Genomic DNA, 12,458 nt, shown 5'->3' with positions numbered 1-12,458 from the left:
CTGATCTGTGTGTCTGACAGCGCGGCGTGACCCGCGAAGGTACCGGCGCTGAACGCGTGACCAGCACTGCTAATTCTGCCGCACCGCAAGCTGAGGGGCAGTACCTAGCTTTTAGGGCGATGCGTCTCTCCCCTGTCATGTTCTACTGTATGGCCCACTTTGTCTTAGTGTGGTAGAGGTGACGGTTCTTCGGCGTATCAGCATTTTAAATACCTGTAAAGCACAGTTTCCTGTTGCGCAAACACGAGTCCGACCACAAGCGGAACAATGAGATGTAAAGGGAAAGAAAAGAACTCTGTTCACCGTAGTGCATCTGGTCAGGTCTTTGATTCTCGCACAAGGCTGCTTTGTGAAATGATCTAATCCGATGAGTTATTTATGGTCTGTCATTATTTATTTATTTGATTATTTTGTAAATTATTTATCTATTGAATTATTAATTCATCTTCATGACAAGGCTTGAATTATGTATGACTTAATTTGAGATTATTGCATTCAGATGCCACATTGTTGCTGGGTTGGCTCTCATTCTCACGTCAAGGCACACAAGGAAATTAAATCTGGCTCCCAGGCCATTTTGTCTTCATTTGAAGCAAAGCAGAGACAGGTTATAACAAGGACACAAACTTGGAATCAGAATGAAAAGATCCACACAGCTCTTTATCTAAATTCGAGAAACATGCCGTGGTCATTGCAAGCTTTATTGACCTTTCATTTTTCTATTATCTGCCCATATCTGGAAAAAAATATCTAAAAATATCATTTTCTATTTACACCAGTTGAAAACAATTTAAAGTCCATTAAAGGAATACTTTAAAATTGTTCATCAGATAATGATTGAGTGACAGCTAGGGGCATTGACTGGACTCTGTTTTCCTCAGTATTAGCAATTCTAGCATATCCTAAGGAGAGCGGAAGACATGATGGCAGTAGATTCACATTTATTTAAGTGGCAGTATATTCAGTAGCAAATGTTCCGTTCTGTTAATTGGAAATCGTCGTTGCTGTTTTGCTGTATTAAATAAATTCTGTACCTCAAGACTTTTGACACAAATGGCTAGTCCAGTAAACTTTCGCACAAACGTAAAATTGAGACAACTGTTAATTGGACAAAACCAACAGACCTAGGCAGGCTAACAGGTTTAACATGTAATTTCACGTATAACGCATTCAGAAAGTAATTGGTAATATTTTATCACTTTTTTTGTTTGAAGCCACATTTCTTATGATTACACTTTTACCATGACAGACTGCTCTTTTGTTTTCCTGTGCTACACCAAACCTCTACATCGCAAAATCTTGGCAATTTGTCACTTTGCAATTGACCCTGAATGATCTTAACCCAAGTTTTGTACTGAAGAGCAAACACACAACAGCCTTGAAAAATAGCAATTAACCTTCCCATATGGAGAGGTCATAAAGCAAAATGATAAGATTACTCTCAGTAATATCAGGAAGTTGCACTTAACTAAATGAATATTTCTTCTATAGTTTCCCTCGCACAGTTTTTTTCGTCTGCAGTCCACACTGTGGTAAGACTGACCTCTGGGCTCCTTGTGCATTTGGGGTTTTCAGTACTATCCCAGTTTTGCTAGCTGCTTGGTGGGAAGCCCGTGGTTACACTGGTACTTAGCCTTGACATATTCAGATAATCGGTTTACATCTGGCTCTTTCCTCAAAAGTCTCGTTCAGAACCCCTGCAGGCTGTTCATCATCACTTCCTGCACTATTTAAAACTTGTGAGATTGTCTTGCCAATAAAAATGCAGAGGTAACAGTAAAAGAGGAGATATATGGTAAACTGTACTTCTGTATTCTCCGACTCTCCATAATGAAGCATTCATTATGATTATTTTATAGGTCTGAAGTTTTTAAAAAACTACCAGAATGCATTACTCTGCATAATGAACAGCTGTTGTGGCAACAAGCACATACATTATGCATAAAAAATTATTTCAGTTTTGATTGTGGATGCTGATTTATTGAGACAACTCTAGCTTACTACAGTAATGGATTTGGGATACGCTTCCGTTCTGTTATTTCCATAATTAATAATAGGGAGGCAGTACATTATATATGCTTTATACTTATAAGTTGAAGGATACTTTGGCCATAGTAAACACAGCTTTGCATTCAAGCCTAAAACCACAGCAAGTTAATTATGCATCAGAACATGTCTCCAAAACCATAAATACATAATACTCATAATTCTGACAAGCCGTGGCTTTTTTTTTCCTGACCAATATTATTTAAAGTGAGCTGTATCCACAGCTATCTACAACCGTACCACGTCTGTCTTAAATAGCTTTGATTAGACAGCCCACATTGCACTAATGAGAGAGAGCACGCTGAAAAGGCCTTACATACTTTACAATGCTGCATCACATCATACTGCCTCAAATAAATGGCAGTTATTAGTCTCTCTTGAAGCCGAGATCACTAAAACACATTCACAGAAGGGCCGTATCATGCTCTCCCCTACACCCATTAAAAAAAAAGTAGCTAACAACAAACAAATCTAGGAGCGTTTAGCATTAGCGTTAGGAGATCGTGTTAGCTGGCCTTTCCTAGTTTCTTTAGTCGGTTCAACTTAATTTTTGTTGCAAAGCACCTTTCACCATAGATACTCTCACAAAGTGTGTTTAGAAATCTCAGCCCAAACCCTTACTGAACAGAGTGTAAAGAACAGCTGCACCAAAGAGCTGACATGAGTGTGGGATAAGAAATAAACTTTGTCATAACGTGAAGCCCGTGATATTCTGAGTGGCCCTGGATCGTGAAGTTCTACGCAAAGGAGAAATTAAATATATATAAAAAAAGATTGTTTAATCTATTGTGAGACACAAGCAGTTTGGAGTGAAATATTCTGTGAAAACATGGCGAGTTATGTTCTCAGGGTGGGAGGGTAGAGAGACTCTGTATGAAGGAACTTGGGGGGTTAGCTCCACACATCGCAAGTGTGCGAGATGTCACACGGGGTGGAAAGAAGTTTGACTACACACAGTAGAATGAATGATTGGAAGACACGTTGTTGGTTAATTATTTATTGCTGGCCCTAAGCATGGTTGGGAGCAGCGTAAAAGACTAATAAATCATTTGTGGTGCTGCTGGTTGTCACATTGGATTATTTCTGTGTTTGTGATAAACGGCTGCAACTGCCAGCTGCTTCTCCTGCACTCCTAGCAGACAGAGTGGCCAACTTCACCCACCCTCCTCATCCGTACTTCACCCCAACTTTTCCCTCCCATTTTTCCCCCATCATATGCCAAACACCTCACTCTTTCTCCTTCGAAATCCGCCTTTAGTCTCTCCTTCAGATTTCCCCACCTCTCTCAACCGAACTTCCAGCAAATTTGCTCCCTTCTCAGACAAGCCCTGAGAGACCTCAGCGGATACACGGCGAACTCCCGGCTCTCTCTACAGACCTTGAGCTTCCGGTCTCCTCCCGCTGCCTTAGTATGAAGGAACAGCACAAAAGGAACATAAAGAACACCCCCTTGGCCTCAAAGGGCAGCGACGGCCTGCGGCTAAAATTGCAGACATTGAGGTTAATCATCTTTCGGTGATTACTCCAGCGAACAAATTCCCGGTTGTTTAATGCAGTCAGATAATTTCATAATGTTGTCACAGAGCATCAGCGTAAAGCTCAGACACACAGCTGCATATTATTCCCCCAGAGTACACTGGGGCTTGAGAACGGCACAAGAGAACCCTTGATTTCACCAGAGGTGCTACTCTCGCAGGAAACCAAAGTGCTCTGATTGGTAGCTGCTGAACCGAGGTCCTGAATAGTTTTAAGGCAGAATGTGTTGTAACTCTAGGTGACAGTCATTTGAGAATGTACAGGAATGGATCAAACAGTCAGTGATATAAGTCGGTAATATATTCTGTTAAAGACATGCCCAAAGAAGATGATCCTTAAACAGATGCCTTTTTGCAAACTGAAACCATCAACCAAATTATAGCCCCAGTCCTTTAATTCACATCTTTGTATAATAGACTATCTACTGCCTTCTTGGTTGTATTTATTTATAGGATCTATAAATGACTCTGTGCTGAAAACTGTAGAAAAGACCCTGCTAGCAATGTGTAAGTTCACCTTCAGTGACAGCTGCTTCAGTGACAGTTCACCTGAGTGATGTGGGCATACTGCAGAGACAGAAATACAACATAGACAAGATCTGAATTCCCTGGACATTTTACCTATATGAATCTACTTACTATTAACACGTGGAAAACGCCTATTATCATTATTGCACATATACGTGTAAATATATCATGTGTATATCTAATAAGATACAGATGACACAATAAGGTTGATGGGGGGTTTTTTTCTCTTGTTTTTCCTTGTGCGACGGATGCTTTTCTCTCTCCATGATTTACACCAGTAATGAATGCTGAAGCTGCTCCAGACCAGAGAAGCAGTCCTCCTCGGGGACGTCTCAGCTTTCCCCGCAGCACGTGACCCCCCCCCCCCACACACACACACATACACACACACACCCTCCCAAACCAGGCGCTCCACATTTCAAAAAAGAAAAGTGATTCAAATGTTAATTAACTGTTACTTACAGCAGCCGACCTCCAGCACATTCGCCACCTGTGCCGGAATGAGGCGAAATGGCCCTTGAAGCCGGGAAGTGTTGAGCAAACAGTCCTCTGCACAAGGTGCAATCACGGCGCGGAGTGCACCGCGCGGCGCCGGAGAAAAGCGCACGGCTGCCGAGCATGGAATCTTATTAGGTAATGACAGAGTAGGTGGTAATCAAGTTGAGATTGTGTTTTTCACAGAAAGGGGACAAAAGGAAGCACTGGATTTGAGGAGCTGCCTTGGAGAAAGAGCAGAGATGAATACGGAACCGAAGTGAAAGCCCAAAGATTTTACGTGCCGAGCTCTGGATCACACGAAAGGCCCTTATCTTCTTTGCTTTCTTCGGCCCCATGAATTATTTCCTTGAAAACCTGTTATGTGATGAAAGAAAATAATATGTTTTGAATTGTCTTCTATCTGTGCTGATTAAGTCAATGTTCATAATCATAGCTTCTTAACAGCATATCTAATGTCACCCCAGTCTAACCCCCTTTTTATGAACGTATAAATTACACTGATTAACACTGTTGAGCGCTCATATGTATTTTCACTTTATTTCGACACAACAGATTGCATATTGTAGCAACGCGAAAATATGTAACAAGGCGCAAAAATGTCTTTTTAATTCTGTGAGGCAACAACACGTTGCCATTGTTAACATTTCGAGATGTGTCAAAACGTCCACAATTTGTCACACATTCAAATGAAAGCAGTACACAAAAACACCAGGGTGCTCGACAAACAATTTATTAGGAATATTATAGCTGTGCAGCAATGCTGTTGTGGACTCTTGGGCCACTCAGAGCTGATCTGGGTCCACTTGAACTCATGGCTAACATGCAGAGCAGAGACACAAATGTTTGACCACGAGGATAGCTGGGATGGAATGTGGCACTCGGTAGGCCTTAATGTCACTGAGAAAAAATGAAGTGAAACCTCATGAAGTTCAGGTTGTGTGGTTCTCACTAGGACCTAAAATGGGACTGTGGATGGAGCCAGGTGGACTTGCTGTTCTCCTGTGATTATCAACAAGAACATTTCAATGTGACGTCTACGCCATGGCTAAAATGTCTATAACACAGTTGTGCAAGGCTAAAGCTTAAGTTGGATCTGCACTGTATTTGTGTGTGTGTGTTCAGAAACATGGCTACACTAATCAAAGGTGTTGTGGCCTTCACAACCGCTTCCAATCCACTCTGAAGCAAGCCTACATGAGTGAGCCAGCTGAGAGGTGGAGCTGGTGGAGGTAAACTCATGAGAGGTGGCGCTGGTGGAGGTAAACTCATGAGAGGTGGCGCTGGTGGAGGTAAACTCAAGAGAGGTGGCGCTGGTGGAGGTAAACTCATGAGAGGTGGAGCTGGTGGAGGTAAACTCATAAGAGGTGGAGCTGGTGGAGGTAAACTCATGAGAGGTGGCGCTGGTGGAGGTAAACTCATGAGAGGTGGAGCTGGTGGAGGTAAACTCATAAGAGGTGGAGCTGGTGGAGGTAAACTCATGAGAGGTGGTGCTGGTGGAGGTAAACTCAAGAGAGGTGGCGCTGGTGGAGGTAAACTCATGAGAGGTGGAGCTGGTGGAGGTAAACTCATAAGAGGTGGAGCTGGTGGAGGTAAACTCATGAGAGGTGGCGCTGGTGGAGGTAAACTCATGAGAGGTGGAGCTGGTGGAGGTAAACTCATAAGAGGTGGAGCTGGTGGAGGTAAACTCATGAGAGGTGGCGCTGGTGGAGGTAAACTCATGAGAGGTGGAGCTGGTGGAGGTAAACTCATAAGAGGTGGAGCTGGTGGAGGTAAACTCATGAGAGGTGGCGCTGGTGGAGGTAAACTCATGTCCTTAGTCCCCATTGCTTATCAGTCAGCAGCATTCACTTCAACCATCACTCCATCCAGACAGCATCAGATATTAAAAGCTAACCTCCTTCTTGTAACTCACCAAACTAGAGCGGTCGTTTAGCCATCTCTCCTCTCTATTCCACTCCCCTCCTCTCCTCTCTTCTCCTTTCCACTCCACTCCTCTCCTCTCCTCTTCTCCTGGCTTAGCCTCCTCTTCATTTTTTTATCTGACAAAGATATAAGTAAAGGTCTCCTTGCTTGTGGGTAGGACAGCCCAGGGGTTGTACACATGTTGCCATGGTGCTGTTGGCTCTTTGGGGTGATGAAAGAGGAATGACAGTAGTGAACTGTGGTGTGCAGCCTGGGAGAGCAGCAGAAAGTGCTAAAACACTGAGAGGGGCTGATACACTGGGAGGTACTGAAACACTGACAGGGGCTGATACACTGGGAGGTACTGAAACACTGACAGGGGCTGATACACTGGGAGGTACTGAAACACTGACAGGGGCTGATACACTGGGAGGTACTGAAACACTGACAGGGGCTGATACACTGGGAGGTACTGAAACACTGACAGGGGCTGATACACTGGGAGGTACTGAAACACTGACAGGTGCTCATACACTGGGAGGTACTGAAACACTGACAGGGGCTGATACACTGGGAGGTACTGAAACACTGACAGGTGCTCATACACTGGGAGGTACTGAAACACTGACAGGTGCTCATACACTGGGAGGTACTGAAACACTGACAGGTGCTCATACACTGGGAGGTACTGAAACACTGACAGGTGCTCATACACTGGGAGGTACTGAAACACTGACAGGGGCTGATACACTAGGAGGTACTGAAACACTGAGAGGTACTGAAACACTAAGAAGATACTGAAATACGTTATGAGCATTACCAGCCAATGTCTTCCCTTAAAGAAAAAACACATGGTGCTTACTCTAATATGTTTATGATCTCCTGAGATGAACAAGAGCTTCTCATTTTAGAATCATCTAGAGTATATTTAAAGCCTCCTTATTTCTCCTAAGGGCTCCTTAACAGTGATAAAGAGATGAAAAAAGATCAATTCTGGGACATATTTAAGTCCTATCTGAAACGATTGCAGCAGCATTTTTACAATTTTGAGCAATAGGAGATCTTAGTTCAGCTTTCTGTACCTACAGAGAATATTTGTTAAGGGAAAGCAACAAGGATACATTAAGATCAGTTCAAGGCTGACATGAGGAAAATGAGGTTATTCAGGGTCATCATTGGAGCAATACTGTCTCGGTTTCCCCTGTCTGTCTTTCACCTCCATGGTCTCTGCCTCAGTGTTGTGTGTCTCCTTAGTCATGCGTCTCTTGCATTTGGTTCTTTTCTCCTGCTCTATGCCCTGGTCATGCACCTCACCTGAATCTTGTCTTTAGCCCCTTACCGACTGCCCCCAGGTGTTCTTGTTTGCCCCTCCCTGTGTAAGCACCCTGGTCTTTCTCTTGTTTGGTTGTTAGTATTTTATCTATACGTGTGTACTCCTTGCCATGTTGTTTGCGCTGGTCACGTTCCTTCTTCCATCGTTGCTTTCCATTCTTAGCTCCCTGTTTCGGTCACCTTCGATTGTTTTATTATTTTATTAATCACTGTGTATTCACTACTGACCACAATAAATGTCTCTCTCCCTCTACCGCCACAGAAATGTGAGACTAGAGACAAAAATAAAATATTGATATCGTGTGCGCGGCATCTTGTCTTCAGCTCACGTTGTACTGCTTGACCATATAGAACATTTACCAGGCGATTTTACGACCTCGTGGCCGTGTTGGAGCTAGTACCTTGCTCGCTAGCCGAGTTAGCGGAGCAAAGGGACCACACAGCAGCGTCTCCAAGACAGGCGTTTAAAGGTGTTTTCGTGGCGCTGTCATCCAGGCTTGGCCTTCTGCATTCTGCCTACTTCTCCAGCACCCTGATGAGACACTAAACATGCAAGTCAGAAATAATTACTGATATGTATACTGTGGCCATGAGCTATAATTGTAAGCATTTTTTTTTCCCATTTAAATGTTCAAATGATGTGAAACATTTTTACACTCTATTATGGAATGAAAAATAAACGAGAGGAAAAAGAATTCATGAGTTTGTTTTGTGGGTTTTAATTTGTGGTTTGAAGTAGTTATATTCTGAGACACATGAAAGAGAAACCGTGGTAAGAAAATTAGAAAATCACATTACATCATGTAAATTATTTAATGTAAACATATATACATATTTAATAATGTAGACGTTAAATAATGTTATTTAATCATATTAAATAATATAAATGTTGAAACCTGAGACAATATCTGAGATTTATTTGTATGTGATATCTGAGAAACCATTAATGTCAAGAGAAATATAATGAGAAATCGTTTTTAGCTGCTAGAAGTTTCTATTAACTTTTTATTTCTGCAAGAAATGAGACAAGACAAAGTGAGACAACAGATAACAAAAAAAACTTAAAAACTGGTGTTGGGCTTTGAAAACCTTGTTTACTCGGGAGCGTGGACCATTGAAATGCAGGAGCACATACCCTTTAACATTTTCATGTTTCATCCATTCAGGTGACTGATATACATATATTGTCTAAGTCTGCACTGGTATTGAATACCTATACATTTCCCTGTAAGTGAATTTTCACTTTCTGTTAACATAAAAACTGAAGCCCTTCTTTACAACAGCTAACAGCTAGGACATCTATTATTTACGCATAAACTGCATAGACCAATTTATGCATAGACCAATGTGTTAAATCTATGGTACGTTGACCAACAGTAGTATGGACAGTAACTCTTGTGTTTGCCAAAATATCACAACATTAAGAATTCATAGAGTGTTATAGTTTTTTGGTATTATAAAAAGAAAACTAAATTTAAAAAACATTGAAAGCTACAAAGGAATGTGTTCGTACTAGCAGTAGTCTAGCTAAAAGCTCACTTCCGTCAGTTACCAGATGAGTTCTTAGTCCTTTTAGTTTCTTTAGCTTCCATTAGTCCCTTAATTTCACTTTCTCTGGTCATGTCTAAAGGGACCTAGTTCTGAATTATACCTGTGTGGGCTGCTGGTTTTACCATTAAATTGCACATGGCTAAATCTGTCTGTATAAATATTTAAAATAAAGTAACTTAAGGTATGTAGTGATGACCCTAGTAGAACTCTACATGGTCATCTGAAAACAGTGGACTAGAACAGAGTGAATCTGATTTGGTTGTGTACACTGTACGCATGTGATTTAAAATTAAGTCTGTGCAGTTTATCTGTCCTTGTCATGTCTCACTGGTTATTTGATTCACTAGAATTGAGCGAGTTAATAGGGCTGTTTTTGCAGGATAACATATCCAGGTAACACTATCCCTTAGGAAGTGAAACTACACTTACTTTAACTTTGATCCAACCTTAATCAAAAGCAAAACCCTGATGGCCAGCAAAGTGAAATCTTCATTTACAATTTACTGTTTAGTTATGAGTATACGGCACAGTCTCCTCCTGTGACTCTGTCTGGCCTTCCACTCCAGCAAGTTTTGGTGTGAGCGCACACAAAATTCGCACTTTTTACACGAGAAGAGGGAAGGACGTGAAATCTACCACTAGCGCTAACCTTCACCATCCATAACCGTGCGCATGAGTCGGGTTGTCCCAATCGGCAACTGTGAGATCACGTCCCATGAGTGAGTCCTTGTTAAAGCCAGCGATGACCAGGGCAGAGACGGAGGGACGTGCGATTAGGGGGCGCGGGCGCGGAACAGGCATCCCGCCTGCGTGTCTGCTCCATGACACCTTCCTAATCTGATAACGGATGGGGACAGGTTGTGTTCCTTGTACCTGGCAATTACCTCCCAACCCGCGCCACGCGGATTTCCGAGGATAAGGCCCGTCTTGGCAACCAGCAGGATCCTCTGGAGGATAGTTAAAGGGTGATTAATCATTGTTTAGGCACCGAGTGTGTGTAGAAGAATGGGAACGCGCCGTTTCACACCTCTGAGGCAATTAATCCCTGTGATCTTCGCCAGGTTTGTCTTGTAGATAAGTCGGGGTACAAAACTGTTCCTAATTTATCAACCCACTCATGCCATCGGGCATAAAACACACAATTTATTTCCAATCATTTATAGTCAAATTTTAAAAAGAGTGACTTTGCCACATCCAAGTGTGCCTTATATTAGCATCATATAAACTAAGTACCCCAGATTACAATGGGAATGTTGTTTTATTGTGCACATCTGGTTGAGTCACAATGCATTTTCTCATTTGCAAGCTGAAATTTTGAGTGAACGTGGCATAAATCATTCTGTTAATCAGAGACATAAGTGACATGAAGCCATCTCCTCTCTCTGAGAAAAAAAGAAGCAGCATATGGCTCAAAAACCCTCTGCTCTTTTTATTTCCAAGGTATATAACCTACGCAAAAACCCCTCAACATTATTGGATTGATTTGCATTTTTGTTTCATATGCAGAGAATGGTTATATCCATGTAACTGTATATTGCTAATGGCTTCAATAGCGCACAGAAATCTCAAGCTTTGAAGGTGGAATCTGTTATTTCTTTGCCGGCGGAATGTGTTCGTGTCAAAGATGAAATTTTCCTTGACTGAAGATTAATCATTATGTGAGATATATAACCACTTAAATGTAGTAAATACAGACATTACAAGATCACTGAGCCCATTTCAATGGTGCATCAATTCCACACCGACACCCTCCGAACAACACCATGACGGATGAACGAAAGACAACAAGATGAATTTCTTTATTACGGCTACGCTCGTTCCAGGTCTGGGCTTACGGCTTCCACGTAATATTTGCCTCCTAAAACAAAAGAGGGATGTGGAAAGGGAGAGTGGGTGTGATGGAGTGGGTTCTGGTTCTGATTCTGGTGCTGGTGTTGGTGTACACTTTACTTGCCAATAGTAGTAAAATGCCTCTAGTTTTAATTACGTCCACAATATCGGCAGATCCGCCTGCCAATATCAATATTGCCAGGGCATGGGTGGAATATAGATGACCCGGGGTGTGCGTGGGTATGTGCGGAGAGGGCATTCTGCTTGCCAGGCGCTTTCCTCGCTCCCACCGAGGAGGGAAAGGGATGGGATGTAGGCCGAAGAGAGGCTCGACTTTCTAATGTGCCCCTGCATTCCCCTAATTGCTGACGGATCTTGTTTGGATTTTGATGGCGGCTTTGAATCTGTAGTTGCAACACATAGGAATTGATGGGCCCTCTGGGAGACATCGTATTACCGCTGTGTGTGCACGCGCGCGTTTGTGAGGGCGGCATCCAAAGAAGGAAATAAAAGGTGGAAGGGTGGAGAGAGAGAGAAGTGCTTGCCCTCGTATCGTAAAGAGTGCTTGAGCACGAGTGTGTGCCTCGTGCTCCATGCTGACGGCGTGATCCTGTGCCTCGTGCTCCATGGTGACGATGTGATCGTGTGCCTCGTGCTCCATGCTGATGGCGTGATCCTGTGCCTCGTGCTCCATGCTGACGGCGTGATCCTGCGCCTCGTGCTCCATGGTGACGATGTGATCGTGTGCCTCGTGCTCCATGCTGACGGCGTGATCCTGTGCCTCGTGCTCCATGCTGACAGCGTGATCCTGTGCCTCGTGCTCCATGCTGACGGCATGATCCTGTGCCTCGTGCTCCATGCTGACGGCGTGATCCTGTGCCTCGTGTTCCATGCTGACGGCGTGATCCTGTGCCTCGTGCTCCATGCTGACGGCGCGACCGTGGTGCAACAAGGTCATGTGGAAATGATCTGGAATTATGGGGAAATTATCTGAAAGGTTGAGGTTTGACCTGGCAGTGACACGTCTTTATGGTTGTATGTCACGTTTGTCTGCTGCACCCCCCTGAAATAAATAAATAAACAATCAATTTCAACTTCTAACTTGTTATGTGTGGGGACCTGGCTGAAATGCCTCTGTGTTTCTCTAAGGCCTTTCCTCCAGTGAACTGGTGGAGTTCATTAGTACAGGGCAAAACCAGGTTAGAGACTGAGGCGGATGTGAGTTGAGGCTGTCCG

The 12,458-nt window shown here is 43.1% G+C and overlaps 1 protein-coding gene across 1 annotated transcript; it reads right to left on the bottom strand.

Moving 5' to 3' along the window:
* Nucleotides 1-5,742: 5,742 nt before the first annotated feature.
* Nucleotides 5,743-12,147, bottom strand: LOC118241438 (uncharacterized protein DDB_G0271670-like). Its single transcript, XM_035526436.1, has 2 exons — nt 11,768-12,147; nt 5,743-6,397 (listed from the first exon to the last, which is right to left on the bottom strand). The coding sequence occupies exons 1-2, from the start codon at nt 12,145-12,147 to the stop codon at nt 5,743-5,745; spliced, it is 1,035 nt and encodes a 344-aa protein (XP_035382329.1).
* Between the last annotated feature and the right edge of the window lie 311 nt (nt 12,148-12,458).

Source organism: Electrophorus electricus, chromosome 5, assembly GCF_013358815.1.
Source record: "Electrophorus electricus isolate fEleEle1 chromosome 5, fEleEle1.pri, whole genome shotgun sequence".
NCBI classification, from domain to species: Eukaryota; Metazoa; Chordata; class Actinopteri; order Gymnotiformes; family Gymnotidae; genus Electrophorus; species Electrophorus electricus.
The sequence above is the reverse complement of the archived record's forward strand: the minus strand, read 5'-3'. Positions and strand labels throughout refer to the sequence as shown.

What these genes read in the sequence shown, in the direction of transcription:
- LOC118241438 (XM_035526436.1), bottom strand. Translation starts at nt 12,147, where the DNA reads ATGGAGCACGAGGCACAGGATCACGCCGTCAGCATGGAACACGAGGCA. An exon ending in GCACTCTTTACGATACGAGG is followed by an intron (nt 6,398 to 11,767) that starts GCAAGCACTTCT and finishes TACCTCCACCAG; the next exon opens with CGCCACCTCTCATGAGTTTA.